At 38.0% G+C, this 18166-nt stretch overlaps 1 protein-coding gene across 7 annotated transcripts in view; it reads right to left on the bottom strand.

The window, feature by feature from the left end:
- The window catches only part of LOC132929543 (protein grainyhead-like), a 101412-nt gene that overhangs the window by 14076 nt on the left and 69170 nt on the right, over positions 1–18166 (bottom strand). For all 7 annotated transcript variants that reach the window (XM_060994950.1, XM_060994949.1, XM_060994947.1 and 4 more), the window contains 4 exons: positions 10044–11058; positions 9608–9750; positions 8616–8778; positions 2911–3022 (listed from right to left, as the gene is read on the bottom strand). In XM_060994950.1, the coding sequence (XP_060850933.1) occupies positions 2911–3022; positions 8616–8778; positions 9608–9750; positions 10044–11058 (1433 nt within the window). The remainder of the gene's footprint in view (positions 1–2910; positions 3023–8615; positions 8779–9607; positions 9751–10043; positions 11059–18166) is intronic.

The raw sequence follows: 18166 nt of genomic DNA, 5'->3' as shown, positions 1-18166 counted from the left end.
TCGTCGATCGTATTTCACGTCGCGGGATACATTTTATACATATTATATTTTTTTTCATTTATAAATTATTATAATATATAAGGTTCACCGATCGATGTTGACCTCAGAACGGAGGTAATATATTTTCGTGTGTTTTTAAGCTTGACTACACGCAGATCCGACTACGCTGCAGTGTTTGACATCAGAATCCATTAGAATAATAATTATTGGTCGTTGCGGGAACACAGATGGAAAAAATATCACATTAAGATAATAATATAAATATATAATATGTACAAAGGAAAAAGTGATGTAATTAAAACACGGCTGACTTGTATATGTACTATAAGTATATATATATAGGTACAAGGAGATTTAGACTTCAGATTCTATATGTATTATATAATGACGTCCCTCTACTCTTTCGTCTTAATTAACTATACATACTTAATTCTGACGGTATTATGGGAGCGACGATAATTTTATACGAAAAAGTGTACTATATGTACATGTTTATTATAATATATTATATATATTATTATAATTGGATAATCTACGGACCGATAAAAACGACTACAATGGAACCTAGCTGCATAGATATCCCTCGCGAGAAAGGCGGCACGCAGTCATCGGAATTAATTTATCTGATTTTTTCCACATTTTTTTTTCAAATAATATCCTACATATAGTATATAATAATATGTGTGTAAAACGACATTCCGATTGCGCGTATTCAACCGACGGATTGCAGTTCACGTACACAACGCGGCGATGTGTGACCATTTTCGGATTCTGTGTGTGACAAATACGGATGGAAACGATTTTTTTCTCTGGTCGCGCCGACGGAAACGGAATAGGGAAGTTACATTTTTGTATGCACAGCTTTACGCCGTCCGCCGTATAAGAGCAGAGGGAAATATATACGAGACTCTTTTAAGGGAACGAACAATTAATATAAGGCTTAAAAGGTCAATACAGTAATGTTTTTTAAAAATACAAGTTGTACAAATAAAGGGAGTTGAATCACAGGCACTATGTGTATAAACATCTAGGTACCTAGTACCTACATAATAATATAATATACACACGTGACACATATCGTTGCATCATTCAACCGACGATTTCAAATAGAAATCTTTTAAACATTCTCGACGGATGGTATGAACATACGATATTATAGAAAATGTAGTATTAATATTTTACTGTATTTTTATGAAGTCTCCATATTATAATATATTATACGTCTATTGCCAATACGGTCCAATGTGCGAGTCGTGTATCGGCGGCGGTTATGTGCTGGTCGTACTATACTATATAGTTTATTCGATTTTACCGAATGTAAATTTTTATGCGACATCCACATAACTCGGTGGACTATAATGCGTGTGTAGATTCAAAGACGCTGAAGTGTGTACATGTAGATATCACATTAAATGGCGGCGGTGTGTAATGGGTCGACGGAAAACGAAAAAAAAAAATCAATGAACTAAAAAATGCGCAAATACCTATAGGTATATAAATTTATAATAATAAACGTATATATATATATATATACGTTAGGTAGTCGATAACAGGTTTGAAATCCTTGGCAATTGCGATATAGACGTATATCATTCGAAATGTCCCATTATATATTATATCGTATGGGTAAATACGGAGTGAGAGACCCTGGATCGCGCGAAAAAATAACGTACGACCGCGCGTTAAATGGAATCGTCATTTTATTATTCGTTCGGGCTATAATCGTCGGACGGCGTCGTTTTATACGTACGATAAATAACGCATAATATAATACGATGACGATTTATTTATAACGTTGTATATACGATTTGTAGGGAAAATAAACTTCTGAAACGTCGAAAACATCAGCGGCAACGTATATATACGTATATACACGTACTACGTCTTGGGAAATCTAGAGGGGAGAAATGTTACAAACACACATACACACACATACACACCCGGTGGTGGTGCTTATACACACTATACGTCACCGTGTCATACAGGCACTAATCATATGCACGTACAAGACACAGCATCATACACGCACGCGCGAAGTAACGAATCGTGTTCGTCGAAGTATATATAATCTCTGATATAGGTATGTATATATATATATATATATATATATTATACGTGTATGCCCACACGTTATCCTCACCGGACATCACTCCCGCCTATATCGTTGTGTTTTTCTACACGTACGCCTCATCTACATGCACACGAAATGGTCCGCGAGTATCCCGTGGATTAAAATATAAAACCGTCTTATACATACGACGCGCGGTATACACTCGACTATACGTTATTAATTATATTTCTACTGCTGCGGTGATAAATAAATGACAATTGTTATTAACTACCTATATATATATATTACTTGCGTACCGGGCGTATATGTGTGTACATTAAGGTGTGCTATATATAAACATATACATATACATGTCGAATAATATGTCTGTACGTACGTATATGGACGAGAAACGACACGTAATGGGAAACGGATATATATAAAATAATATTATTATTGTATTAAAGTCTCTGCGCTGTCCGTCTATTTCGTCTCTGTTTCTCCGTCATTCCGTCTCTCTCTCGTCGTCTCGGCCACGAGTGGCTGGAGAAACTTGTCAACTCGACGTCGCACGAATTGTAACACGAGAACGCGGATTGCGGTACACGGTCCGTTGATTTCTCGGCAACGCGCGTCTTTCCATTAAAGTATTAACGTTTACGACGGCGGTGTAGGATTTCAACGTATCAATTCTTCGAAAGGGGGATTGAAAGAGTATGCATAGATGAAAAAAAAATTAAGAAACTTGGAATTTTCGAAGTTTTTTCTGTTTAACCGAGCACGAGGATTAGTCTGCCGAGTCGGTACACCGTATATTTGTTTTGAAAATTAAAAAAAAAGGATTATAATATGCGACTTACCGGCATCGAGTATTCGCTGTTTGACGCTGTGCTGTCTGCCGTGCCAAAATTGCCACGCTTTGATTTCGTCATCTGGACTTTTCTCCTCTCTGAACATCAGCATGACCACGCTCTGCAAGCACAAAAAATAAACATTTTCGTTAGATAATTGTGACTCATTTTACACGTTCGGCCACACTCGACGGCTCCAATGAGTCATTATACAATAACATATACATATAATATGTGACTAATATAATTATAATGTATTATAAGAACTATTTATGCATATAACACATTATAATGGTTTATCTCCTGGTCTTTTTTTTATACACGTATTATAGATGAAGTGAAAAAAAAACTAACAAAATATAAGTAACTCGACTACACATAATATCGGACGTTCGCATGTTTTTATATAATTTACTGTTATTACCTTCGGATTCCCGATGAAATTAAATGACTACATGGTCGGTAGTATTATACCGAGAAAAACACATGCGTGTTCTGCTGGCCACAAGACGCGCTATTAATTTTTAATCTCCGGACCATTTTAGAAGCTGGTAGTTTTTTCGTATATATAGTTTCCATGGAAAAGCAATAAAAACGTACAGGCATTATGTGTGTGTACATAAAAAAAAATACGAATAAAAAACGAATGAGTAAAATAAAATCGTTCGAATTAATTGAACGGAGCAATCTATGGGTAATAACAATCAGTAATGAGATTCGGTATAATACGTGTGTTATTTTTACAATCACGGCCTTGAGGAGGAGACGTGGGTTAGGTTCTAACAACGTCGTTGTGTTCTGTACAAGTTATAATTTTTATTTTATTTTATATCTGTGTGTTTCACTCTAGTGAGAAGTGAGTTGTGATTATGCTTTTAGCCCGCTGTGTCTGCACGCTGCACGTACAACCACAACAACAATAATCAACAGCTACTAGGTATAACAGCGTCCACCACCTGCCAAGTATTTGTATATAAGTCGAAAGAGAGCAGTGAGAGAGGCTTAAAATGTCCGACTAATACGAAGATTATTATTATTTATTATTATATTGTTCCCCCAATTATAATTTTTTATATACCCACTCAGCAATATATTACATTGTCGAATCAAAAATGATGACCGATCAACTCGAGGGTCGACGTAATTATGTATAAAAAAAAGTCTATTTAGTATAATATAAGTATAAACACTATAAACTAAGATTGAAAATTGTCTTGAAAAGAAAAAAGTAATTATCTACTTGGAAAAACGATGTATACACCGATTTCAGATACTTATATACATATTTCATAAAAAAAATCCGAGAGGACAAAGCCTCAAATTCACACGATAAAAATGTAATTTTCGTATAATAGCTTCTGTCTGTAAGCTTCGGGGCAATAAAAAGGTATAAGTACGAGAAATATTCAAATTATTATTTCTCATTCGATCGTCTTTACATACAAATACCTATAAGTACGCATGCATAGTATTGCAGCGTATATCTAATTTATAGGGTATAACCGTAGTAGAATGAGAAGAAAAAAAATATGAAATGTGTTACGAACAACGCCGCCGCTTTGGAATATGCATATTTTATGTGCGCGACACCGATCTGACAGATACGAAAAGAGATAATTTCCATCGGAATCCGTTGCTGCAACAACGATCCAGCGGAAAAATAAAAGATAAATTCGTAAGACAGGTGTCCCGTGAGAACTGCAGTGCGCGCATAATACATTATCCGTTTGTGTATGTGTGTGAGCAGAGAAGGCATCATGAAATCCAATATAGCCGTGAGTTGACAATTGACCCTAAGAATACGATATGTTCATCTAATGTTATAAACGCATAAAAAAAAAAGTAATAATATGTGTGTGTGTGTGTGTGTGTGTGTGTATAAAGAAGAAAAAAACATTATAAATTCAACGCCGTCGCCTAATCTCACAAAACAAGAATTTCCTTTTAGAGTCGTCTTCATGTGTGTGTGTATGCGTGTAAAGAGCGAAATCGTTGATGTGTGGTTGTGCCTATATTATAAGTGTATGGTAACGGAGTAGAGATTTTAACGCCCGTCAAGTTTCGTTTTCGTTATTGCCTCTTTTACCCTTTATCTTCCTTCACCGAAGAATATATTTCATTACAGTATAATATTATAATACTGTGTTTTTTTTATGAGTATTTTTTTCTCAAAATATATTATTTCTTATTGCTTTTATGCCTGCACAGTGTGTATACGATGTATATTATGTTGTACTCCGGTGAGAGTGTATATTATAATAATAAATAATAATGCATTACACGACCGTGCAGAATCGAATTTTTTAGATAAAACACTAACAACTCGTTGCAGCTGACTATACACAGGTGCGAAACTGCCAAGCGCGTAGGAGTCGAAAATTCATATTCGGTCCACTTAAGTCTGCATCGTGTTTCTCAGTTATACTTATATATATATATATATATATATATATATATACAGGGGCCGTCCGATTTACCTGCCCCCGCGGTGTGCAAGCCAGCGAAAAAAAAATGAATAAAAAATACACCACAGTCACACCCGGTGTTTAAGCATCCCCTCCTCCTTAATCACCAACCTGAGCAGTGGCGGTGTGCAAACCGTTTCCGCTGTATATATAGCAGATACCTATATATATATATATATATATATATGTATGTATGTATCGAGGCGGGGGTCGGCATACCACTACCACGGTAATGGAACTTATGAATTATTGAATCGTCCACTGCCGCAGTGGATTTCAGAGTTATTACCAATCTGTCTGAGACTATTATACTCGTATTACCATTTTATGTACGCACAGTGCATTATATAAAGGTATGTCCGTAGAATGGCGGTGGTGGATTGTGCGTTTTTATATTTTATTCTTCCGACAAATACTATAAATCATTGGACCGTCAGTTGACTTCTGTGGTATACAATCACCGCTACCTACGGGAGAATAGGTATTTATAAAGGCATAATAAGTAGGTATCTACTTTATCGGACGGACGTACATACAGCACGCGTACTTGTACTGTGTACACATATACAATACACATACACATGTATACGCGTGCGTAGTCGAACTTACCGAATCAGACATTATAATGTAGCGCAACACAGACGCTCCCCACAGCAGGTAGATATATAATTATATGGACTTCAGCGAGACTATTTATATGCATACATGATTTAATAGCAATCGAATTAGATCGGAAATGGCTACATGTGGATATCAATAATTACATGAAAATATAGTATTATTACTAAACCATTGCCGGCATTAGTGCGAGGTAAGGAGGGGATGATGATTTATATATCGCAATGAGCGTACGTCATTCTCACTATACTTGAATATAAACAACCATACAGCCACACAGGTATTGAATATTGGGTACACGGAGGAAATAACAGTGTTTTTTGGATTGAATTGAAAATACATTCACAAGAGCACAGAGATTCAGATGTCACGACTTTGTTAAAAATAAAAATAAAAAGCTTCCGCGGTAGTCATAGAACACAATATATATTGTAATTTTGTAAAAAGAAATAAACGATCATTTATTATATACTCGACCAAGCAGACAAACCATAATTATTTTTGGAAATGGGCACATGCGTTATCGTCGTATATATAAAATATACAGACATCGGAAAGCCAAGACCTTCAGTGATGGATTCGCCGTCAAACGATGACCACAGAGATCGCGTTTTACACGGTATGCAAATTTATACGTCTTGTACGTGTAATGGAGGGGTCCACACGTACATTACAGTATATATAGCGTGTGCATGTGCAAATGCGTTAACACGTCGCAACCGGCGGGATTAATATATACGTATATTAATATATGCTTTATAATATATGATATATTTTTGAATGCAAGCACACACATACACGCACACAGCAGTTGTAACGAGTGCGATTACGTCTTAAGTATAGGCTCTATCAGTATTAAGTCGTAATTTTAAATGGAAATACGGCTCGAGGTGGCTGGCAGGGGTAGGGCAGTGTATAAGTCAGCACACTGCCGGCAGTCAAGACGTCAGAAGTGTGCAGCGATTGAAGTAAAAAAAAAAAAAAAGACTGAATGCTTTTATATAGATGAAAATCTCGACTAGATATATATATTATATATAGGAGACAAGAGCGTAGGTAGGCCAGTGCATACGGTCGGCAGGCGATCATTACAAGAAGACGGTCCAATTACTTTCTTTCGAACGGAAAAATATATATGTATATATAGCCGTATATTAATGTATATGGAATATGTATGTATATAATATAATAACACGTTAAGTGCCCAAAACCATGCTCTCCAGATACTGGTCATCGACCCGCCGCTGCACCGTCGTGTGTGTGTGTATTGGTTGTACCTTCCTCATTTTCCTCCTCTTCACAAGTTCCTCCTGTATGTATACCAATCACAACAACACAATCTACCCTGCAACCATTTAGCTATTTATATATAAACACACATATATATATACACTGCACACACACACACACACACACACACACACACACATCTAATAATCACCTTGAGCGAGATTTTACCCATTGACCGTTGCCGGAAGATAAATATATTATTATATATTATCTTTAGTGCCTCGACATATTATATATGAATATAAATATGGACCGCCGATTGGCGTTATTATTATTATGATTATCCATACACGGTATATACGTGCATACACACAGTGGTGCTGCAACGTGCGTGTTAGGAGCGGTTAAACACATATAGATAATATGCGTGTAACGTCTATATAGGATAATAATAATAATAATAAAAGTGTCTTACAGACGGACTGTTTTTTCCAAACGATTTTTCTCTATCATTGAGAAAACATACACTCGACAGCCACGTAAAAATACAAGCTTACCACTGAAAACGAAACAGTCGACAAATCCCTACAGACTACAGACCATCAGATGTTAAAAAAATCAACATAATTCTTATAAACGTGTATGTACGTGAACTTTTAAACTCGCTTAGCTTATGTATTTTATGCAACGGCAGTGTAATTATATTATATTGGTAAATAGGTATTTTGCTTTCGCCCTCTTCAGTGACCGACAACTGCAGGTCCCCCTATGAACGCTTGTTGGTACATTTGTATAAAATTACAGCAAAAAAGTTTACTTATGTGATGTATTATATTATCAGGCTCGAATATCAACGCAAACGGCCTTATAGCTCAATAATATTATATACGATCGACGAAACTTTCACGTAGACGCTGATTAGCGCCGAGATAGTTCTGATAAATCGACAGGATAAAAATTCCTTTTATTTAAATACGTACCTACATTATGTATAATATATCAGCGTTTAATAGTTAATTTACTATCGTTTTTATGTTATTTCGATGAAATTCATTGCAACACATGTTCATAAATAAATAAATATATATATATACGCTTTAATACGCCTCAGAAGTATAATGATGAAAAGATTTATTTTTATTCGTTTATATTATATTCATTGTTGAGATCTTTTGCTATATTATAATAATATTAAATTTGGTGGCCAAAGGCCTGAAAACTGAGTTGTTATACACCGGTTGTATAGCTGTATAAAATAAATGAAATTAAAAGTATATCAAACGGAACTTAATGAATTGTATTTCCTATTCTCATAATATCTATAAGATATAACCCAATCCGTATTATGGTATAATCACTCTAACAAATTAAAAAATACGTATATTAGCCAAAGGATCTTACCTTGACTGTTTGACTGGTCAACGGTTTATCAGGGTCTGGTATGTACTCCATAGTAATGCCATAAAACTGGCCTTTATTGATGTACGTCACCCTGTCGTCTTCACGCCTTTGGTTAGTGGAGATCGGTGATTCCAAATAATAGCGGAACCCGTAGTTGGAGAATCTGTGAATAAACACAACGATTATTTTATAAATTATATAGATATATTTAAATATTTTATAAACAACAATTATTCATATCGTATTTTTGTAAAGTATACGTAGCATAAATACTATACGTATATTAAACACGCGCAGACACCTACGATGGCTAAACATTTTCACTTTAGTTAGTTACTATAGCTTGCTTTCTATACAAAAAAAAAATTTAACATTTCTAGGGCGTTCTTTATTATTCTTTTAATAATAACATTTGTAAACGGAATTAGTGCTCAAGAACGGTTGTTTACAATAAAATATGTCTTTCGGCCACGCCTAAATATTTTCGGTAAAAAAAAAAAAAGAAACACACTAAATTTCCAACAACGGTGGACACTAGACACATCCGGAGGCGTTTGATTAAAATTAGCGTGCAAAGTGGGTCGTCAGATATCTGGCACACGCGGACCGGGGGGCAGACTAAAAGCGTATAAATAAATCTAAAACAGAAAAAAATCTACTTGACGGGAAACTGGTTTGAAAATTTTAACGATGTAGACGAAAATGTCGAAGTCTGAATTTATTACCGTATATGTATGTATTTTCGTATATACAAGTTGACAAACGCTCTCTCGGAATCGCCACGGAAAGTATGTTAAATTATAATTAAAAAAAATAAAAAAATACCATCAGAAAACAAGTTGCGAAAGTATTTCTACACCGTTGATCAAAACTATTTATTCGTTTTTTTTTTTTGTTTGTTTTTTGTCACCAGACTTTCGAATTTAATTTTTATTTCCCTTAAAAAAATACACCACCAACTGTATCTGCATTTATAAATCGGGTATTCTTACACTTTTGGTATTTGTATCTTGTCCGCATCGTTTTGTCTGCCGAAGTCGTGCCACGGTCTCGACCGTCCTCCGGTGGGCGTCCGCTGTGCTTGGTGTTCACCCAACATGCTAGGTGTTTGGCACATCTCGTTGTAATCGAATGACTGTAAAAGCACAAAAAAACAAATTAAACGATTTATTAAAAAAGATAAATAATAATAATATGTTGTTCATCTATATACATCAGACTGCAGATGATAGCAAAAATAAAATTGTTCAAAGAAAACCGTTTAAGATAATATCGAAAAGATCGTTATTAGTGAAATACTTTAATCGATCGAGATATATACTATACACGACCATCATCGTATCACGAACAATATTATTATTATTTTGGGGAGGAGGCTTGACTGAATATTTCGGGAATGTAAATAATATAATGTACGTGCAGGCATACCTGTTGGATGGCGTTTTGGTCACGTGGCGTGATGGCGTCGGCGCCGATACCGCTGTCGGGCGACGGCAGGTCGACGGTGAGGCCGGCTGCGGCGATGACGCCCTTGTTGTGGTACGAGCTTTGTCGGACGTAACGTTCGACAAACGACGCTGTGGCCGCGGCGTTGGACACGGCGCCGGGGTCGGAGGCATCGCCGCCGTAGGAGGACGCGGTCTGCCGGCCACCGCCGCCGGTGCCGATCTGCGAGCCGTACGGGCCCGGTTCGGGGCCAGCGCCCGCGCCGCCGAAGTACTCGCGGTAAGTGTACGGGTCCGCGAACGGGGCTCGGCCGCCGGACGTGGTGATGTAGCCGCCCGGGTTGCCGGCACCGCCGCCGCCCGTCAGCACGGACGACGTGGTGTACTGCTGGTGCTCGTACGAGTTGGGCGACGGCGTGCCGCTGTCGGCGTGCTGTCCGGACATGGTGGTGAATATGTGCGTGCCGTACATGGGCTTCAGACCGTCCGGCGTGGCGATCAACTCGATGGCCGGCGGCGGCGGGTTCATTTCGGTGATGAGCGACGACGTGGACGACGGCGTGCCGTTTATCGACCGGCTGTTGTGCTGCGGCGAATGGTGTCCACCGCCGTACTCCTCCTTCACGCCGCCCACCGCGTTGTTGTTGTTGTTCGCCTGCTGATTGTTATTGTTGTTTACGACGTCCACGACCAGTTGCTGTTGCTGCTGGTCCTGCTGACCGCCGTTGTTTCCGGGCGCGACCAACACCACTTTGGGACGTCCACCGATCGTTTTCAGACCGTCCGCATTGTTGCCGCCCTTGTTCGGTGGTCCGCCGCCGCGGTGATGGCTCAAGTCCTCGGGCTCGCGCTTAAGCGGTTGCTGGTGCAGGAAAAGTCCCTGCAAATCGCCCAGGTGTCCGGCGCCGATCTCCAGTCCTCCTGGACCGGTGCCGATGAGTCCGTTGGACGGTTTAAGCTGCGACGGTAACAGTGAACCGTTCGGTGAAGACGTGGTTCTGCGAAATAAAAAAGAAAAAAAACTATTAAATAAACGTTGTGCAATGGTATATTATTATTATTATTATTATTATTAGGCAGAGTTATAATAAAATACGGTTTTAATTTTTTATTTTCAAAATTAATTCGTTAGTTTTCCATTAAACCACCGATTGCGCAAAGCCATTAAACCGAAAGAAGGAAAAAAAAACATGCAGCTCATAAAACTGTGATCTGGTCTCGTCGTTCAGTCGTTATATTATGCAAATTTAATCGACTCATGGAACACAAATAGCCAAAAATAATAAATATAACGTCCCGGCCGCTAATTATGATGAGAAATAAAATAAAAATATAAAATCATCGACCACTATAATAAACATCATATACCTTATAATATATTATTATTTTATACGCAGACGTGACGTAAGAGTATTCTTATTAACACAAATAATTATTCCGTCGCTAAGAGTTAATATATTATAATATACACGCGATCGATAAAAAAAATATATATATGAATACGAACATTATAATAAAACGATAAATCGTCCTAGTGGACGTTGTGTTGCGTCCTGTCGGATTCCGGGCACTCGTACCAGGTCGAAAACATGTTTTTTTTTTGTTAAATTTCGTCGTCGCTAGAAATTAGAAAGCCCGGACGACCATATATATCCACGATATGATAATATTTTACACGTGAACGAGGCAAACCCGGAACCGCGAAACTCTCGCAAATACTAAATCATAATAATATTTTGTTATACGAGACGCGCGACACGAATACGGTATATTTATTTTATCACCACGACGTCACATCAAATTTTACGATTGATATTACGACGATTTGAACATTGAAATACGCACGGCCGCGGTTTTGATAATATTATATTATTATGTGTAAAAACGAGCTTGAGGAGAGGGTTGAACGAACAGCAGCGGCGGCGGCAGTGACGAAGAAGAGAGGATACGACGACGACGACTCACGCGGACCGGCGCGAGATCCCTTCTGTTCGTGCAGGGTTTTCGCCGCCGTTCTAGTAGTAGTAGTATACACCGTAAACTGTTATTATTATTACCTAACTGCGGGCTGCTCCTGTACCTGTGTACGCGCACCCGATATCGCGACGTCTCCCGAGAAATTATGCGCACAAACCGGTTTACGAGATAAGAATTTTTTAGCGCATTGTTAAGGGATACATAATATTAATAACAATAATACATATATAATATAATGTTATACGCGTATACACGGCGAGTAATATATGTTAACAGCCAGGCCATTGTTACGAAACGTTCATTTAAATATAACTGTAAGGCATTTTTTAATTAATCTTGATAATATAAATCCGTTGTAATAAAACATATTCCCACACGCGAGAAGTTCGGGTATACTCACTCTACGACACCTATACGATGTATACCTATAGTGGATACATAATATAACCACCATCAAACTGTTGTTGCTGCCGTTTCCGGCTCCTCCTCCGAACGGTGGCCAATTATAATATGATTTACGCAGCGAAGATTTCAATTCAGCGATTTTAACGACGCCCGCGAGTTATTAATAATCGTTTTTTTTTTTACAACCGTAAATAAAGGCCGCGTCGATCCGTCTCGTGCGCCTCCTCTTTAACGTCCATCGCCCGCAAACGGATCGGTGAATTATCGAAAAACATAACCACGCTAATAATAATTGACCCGCGGACAGAGGTCGTCGTATACATAATCGCGTTTTAATGTCCGTCCATAGCGAGACGAAATAATTTTTTCAATTGTCCGTATTATTATTATATTACTACGGTATTATTATAACATTATTTTATTATTAGGATCTCCACAGAGCACGATTATTATTATTATTATCTTTACAGCCAAAGCGGTCTGTTTAACGCGCATAATATTATAAATTATATTATATATATTATATACATCACGAGTCATGACGATATGATTATTACTAGTGTACGCGATATAAGTACCGTCGACGACGTGTAATGCGTTTTTAAACACATCGTTTTTAACTCGGACGAAACTCGTGCAGCCGTTTTATCGTTAACCGCTCACATCGTCGGCTACACACACTCAAGTACACAACCCGTCATCATAATAATATAATAAATACATCTGCACTCAACGAGGTGATTAATAATTAGAAACGGCGCGGGCGGACAAGATTTCCGCGCGAAACAATTATATATTATGTATGTGAAGACCGATGATAAATATCGCTGGCCGGACGGAAATGTTTTGTACACATTACCATTATTGCGGCGGTGCGGATGCGATCTATACCAATAATAATAAGTTATGTCCGTGATCACCCCGTTTTGATTGACGTGCAACTAATAGCCGTGATGCGGCTTCTCCGATCGATCGGTCAGCCCGATAGACCCGTCTGAACCCCCGTCGATTCCACTCCCATGATATCGAATTATTACATTCAATCACATTATACAGTAACAATGTGCACGATCGTGGACACACAACAACTAGAACACTTAAAAAAACTAAGAACGTATAATTTTTTTTTTTCCCATCCATATATAGTAGCAGCTACTTCAATATATAATATATAATGTTATATTATATTATATACGTGTACATAATATTTTAATAATCATTCTGGTTAATCGATCAACGCGACTACCGGACACTTAATGGTTTTTTAAAAAGCAATAACGCCGCCGTAATAGTAATTAATGTAATAATAATCCCCCATCCCGGAGCTATATATTTTACTGAGATTTTAATAACACCGCCGCGACCACTATTTACATAATAATATATATCACGTGTGTGGTATTTATCTTTCGATATAATATATAATATAATATAAATTATAATATACGCGCGGTATGAGGTTTGCCAAAATCTGGTAAATACGCGTTGTCACGATGGTCGCAGAGAGCAGCAACTAGCAAGTCGATTTCGTATTAATTAACATTAATCTTCGCGATAAATATGTTAATGCGATGAAATTGTTCGAGGAAAATATTGTTTCGGTCCAAACAGCGAACGGCGTTCGAGCAATACCCGACTACCCGAGGCGCAACCTCGAAACGAGGAAATAGAAAACAACAAAAAACTAAACACACACACACACACATTTCTTGGCCAATTTCGTGCATATTACGATATTATAGTATAATTATACGGAGTAAATTTGCACGTGGTACAATATTTTTCGTATATTATTATAGCTTATTCACACGTTTTTCACTGTAATAGCAATGACGTCATATGGTGATTGTGCTATGTGCAGTCTGCGGATTCTGATTTTTTGGTGTATCTATATAATATGAACTCATATTATTATAATGCATATAATATAACACCAATATATTATAATTTCAACTCATACGATGTAGAACATACGAGGAAGCAGCGTATTAACCATTTATCGGTTTTCGACAAGGTCATCGCAGGAAACTGTTGCATTAAAATATACATAAACCTATTATACACAAAATTAATATATACTTATATATATATAAATATGTGTATTATAATAAATAGGATTGCGACTGCATACACACTGCATCGGACAGGTGTTGGGATCGGTTTCGTTTTACAACACGCACGACAACCCCTTTTTAGCCGTATTCTTACACAATAAGACTATATAATAGTACTATTCATATATATTTATATTCGTGTGTGCGTGTGTGCATACCTATATACGTATAAGGGTGAGCGGCGGCGCAACCCCTTTGGAAAACATTACGCACCAACGGATTCTTCTAGTTAGTTTATTTTAATAATAAATAATATGATAAAAAAAAAATGAGGGAGACGAACGGCAACCGACGGTGGCGGCGTCGTCCAAGTGCGTTTGCTCCGGCACCCTTTCCGAATACCCGATTTCCCATCACTTCATTGAGCTTGTCATAATGAACTCGTCACGGCATCACTCACTCGTTCACTCAACGCCGCTGCTGTTTTTTCGGTACGTGTCAATTTACAACGAAACACCACCACTTTTATAGGTATACGTTCGTCACACAACCCGACGCCGGGTCATTAGCGTGTTGTATTATACATAGGTACACAACATATGATAAATAATATTATACACATATTATATAAATATAAATGTATACGCTGCACGCCGCGCGATACGATTATATTATATACACGACGCGGGCTCAATACTATATGTGATTGTCTCCGCGACACGTCCGTGTAACGATTTATTCTATTGATAGCGTAATGAGCGCGAAATTAAAGCGTGTACGTACGCGTGTTTAAAATAAAAAATTGAGTTCAAACGGTGTGAAAGACCTCTCCTCTAAAAGGTACAGCGGCAAACTGCACGTGTATATAATATATATATAAATACGCACTGCGACATATATATATACACACACATAATATACACATATTATATTCATTTTACACATACACACACACACGCAGAACCGGATCTGGACATTTGATATCGCGGTCCGTCGTAATGTTACACGCAGGACTTGCGTGTCGGATCGTCTATCTTTGCGGCGGCGGCGGCGGCGGTGAGCGATCGAGCGCGCGCGACTGACGACGACAATATAATATATTAGAAAAAACAGGTTTTAGCCATAAGCTGCAGAACACACACATAAAACGAAATATAGATAAGTGAAAAAAAAACGGACGAAATGGAAAAAAAAATCAGAAAACCCGCCTCGTTGCAGCACTAGCTTAAACTTGTCAAAAACGCCAAAATTAATGTACCTATTTTATACGTCTGGTTTTCACCATCGAGACGCAGGCGCGCGCGCGCGCTCGTTCTTCCCAAATGTCATTGCACAAGTCTAATTAGAAAGTTGTTTCGGTCATCCGCGATCGCGTGTGCATGTGTGTGTAATATATTATATTATTTGAATATAACACTGTTATATACCTATATAATATAATATAGGAACACAGCCGCCGCCGCAGCAACGGAGACCGATTTAATCAGTCCTATACTGCTATATGCACTCCTGCGCCGCCACTACCGTCGCTTGGCGCATATTTTATAAAAACCAAACCGATAACAGTTTTTTTTTCTTTCCATATAGATAACTTTCTAAGCCACTCTCGATAATTATGCCGATATATATTATAATGACGCTTATTCCAGCGGCGGTGCTGGATGCGAATAATCGGGTTTTTCTTTCCGATTTTTTATTCTCATATAATTTATTACATATATGTATATACTGTATACCTATACATTCAATATAGCGCATAAACACAGCGCCAGACGTAGCCGGTGAAATAAGTAATAAAATATCATATTTATTGTCGCCGTGTTCATCATAGAATTATATAACGTATATATATATATATATATATAGCAGTGGACGTCATCTGCTGCGGCAGCTCGTCATATTATATGCTGCACACACGATCGGGAGCTGATGATAATGTGTATTGTCGACGACGATATTGACCAATAAAAAACAATCGGCGCGCAAATAAACAGTCGTTGGACGGTCGTAAAAATCAATCAAAATGTAAACATTAAGATCTTCAATCATAATTTAGCACTACAAATATTGATATATACTCGTAGTATATATACGTATATATTTACACGTTAACGATATTTATTGAAATGATGTGTTTATACGCGTATACAAAATGTAATGTTCTTGGACGAACTTCGGAGGGCACATGTATACAAAGGACGATGTAATCGAATAGGTATATATAATATAATATATAATATAATACACCACAGAGATTGCGATCGAAGTGCGATACGAACAGCCGCAACACGGATTACCTACACACACACATATATATAGAATATTGTGGCGATCGGATCGGAGAAATGGGAAAACGACTTTACGAGGACGAGAGGCGGCTGCGGTCCCATACAGAAGAGACTTTAACGCACGACCGGCCACCGCGATTATATATCTGTAATAATATAATAATATACGCGCGTATAGTAAATTTTACTGATCGGATCCGTTGAAAAGACTGCGGCCGAAACTCTGTGGCGGCGGAGATATAGCGCGCGCTAAATAATATATATAAAAAAAACGAAACCGTTATATCACATAAGCCATAAATATAATATATATATATATATATTGTAAAAATAGGCAGTATACTGTGTATCGGCGCAGATTGATTTTTAGATCTTTATCCCAAACGACTTATAGCGCGGCTCCGGGCTCATATACTTACCTAATATCCTATTATATTATCGCGCATATATATGAACGCGGGCGGCGCTACGACTGTCCATCACGCCGTATATATAATATATATATATATATATATGTATGAAGTGTAATAATTTATTAATATGTATTCGTGTTATCGTCATCTGCAGTGGTCGTATAGTGTGCGACAGGCGAAGAGCGCCCCTCCCAGCCCCGTACGCGATGAACGCGCACAGAACTCGGGCGGTCACCACGCCCATTCGGACAGACGCGAACCAATGCCGAATTAAACGGATTGGAAACCGAAGATGACACCTCGTACCGTTTAACGACGGCGCGTCCGCGGTGGGCTGCTCTCTCGTCGTATATATATATGTATGGAAATGTCGACGTTTCGAAAACCTAACTATAAATATATTACACTATATATAATGTGCATATATAAATCGAGTATAACATATTATAAACGGGCTATATATATTTTTCCCACGTCTTATATACACGAGTCACGTCCGGGAATGCGTTCTCTGGTTGGTCGACGTGCCCGCGCCGTCTCAACCCTATATACATACATTATATACGTATATATATATATACTCCAAAGTATATATAATAAACGATATAAATGAGTATTGCGATCGCGGTGTATGCGCGAGATGTGCGCGAGGGGAGTGGTCCGCGAGCGAGATAATCTTCGGATTTATTCGTCCGTTAAATGTCGACAATTAGACGATGCCGAATATCATATTTCGGATGAGACGCAGCAGCAGCCGCGGTGGAGGTGCATATATATATAATGTGCCGCATACACAACTGCACGCGCTTACAAGACCTCCCGTACGTTATATTATAATATACGACCGAGCGCGTATTATAATGCGCACAAACGCGCTGTACGAACACGTAAAATATTATATAGGAACGTATACACAAAAAAGGGTTGCTCGCGCCCGCGTGCTATGAAATATTACGACGGCCGAATACG

Source organism: Rhopalosiphum padi, chromosome 4, assembly GCF_020882245.1.
Source record: "Rhopalosiphum padi isolate XX-2018 chromosome 4, ASM2088224v1, whole genome shotgun sequence".
Classification (NCBI taxonomy): Eukaryota; Metazoa; Arthropoda; class Insecta; order Hemiptera; family Aphididae; genus Rhopalosiphum; species Rhopalosiphum padi.
Note: the sequence above shows the minus strand (reverse complement) of the source record. Positions and strands in the feature narration are given on the sequence as shown.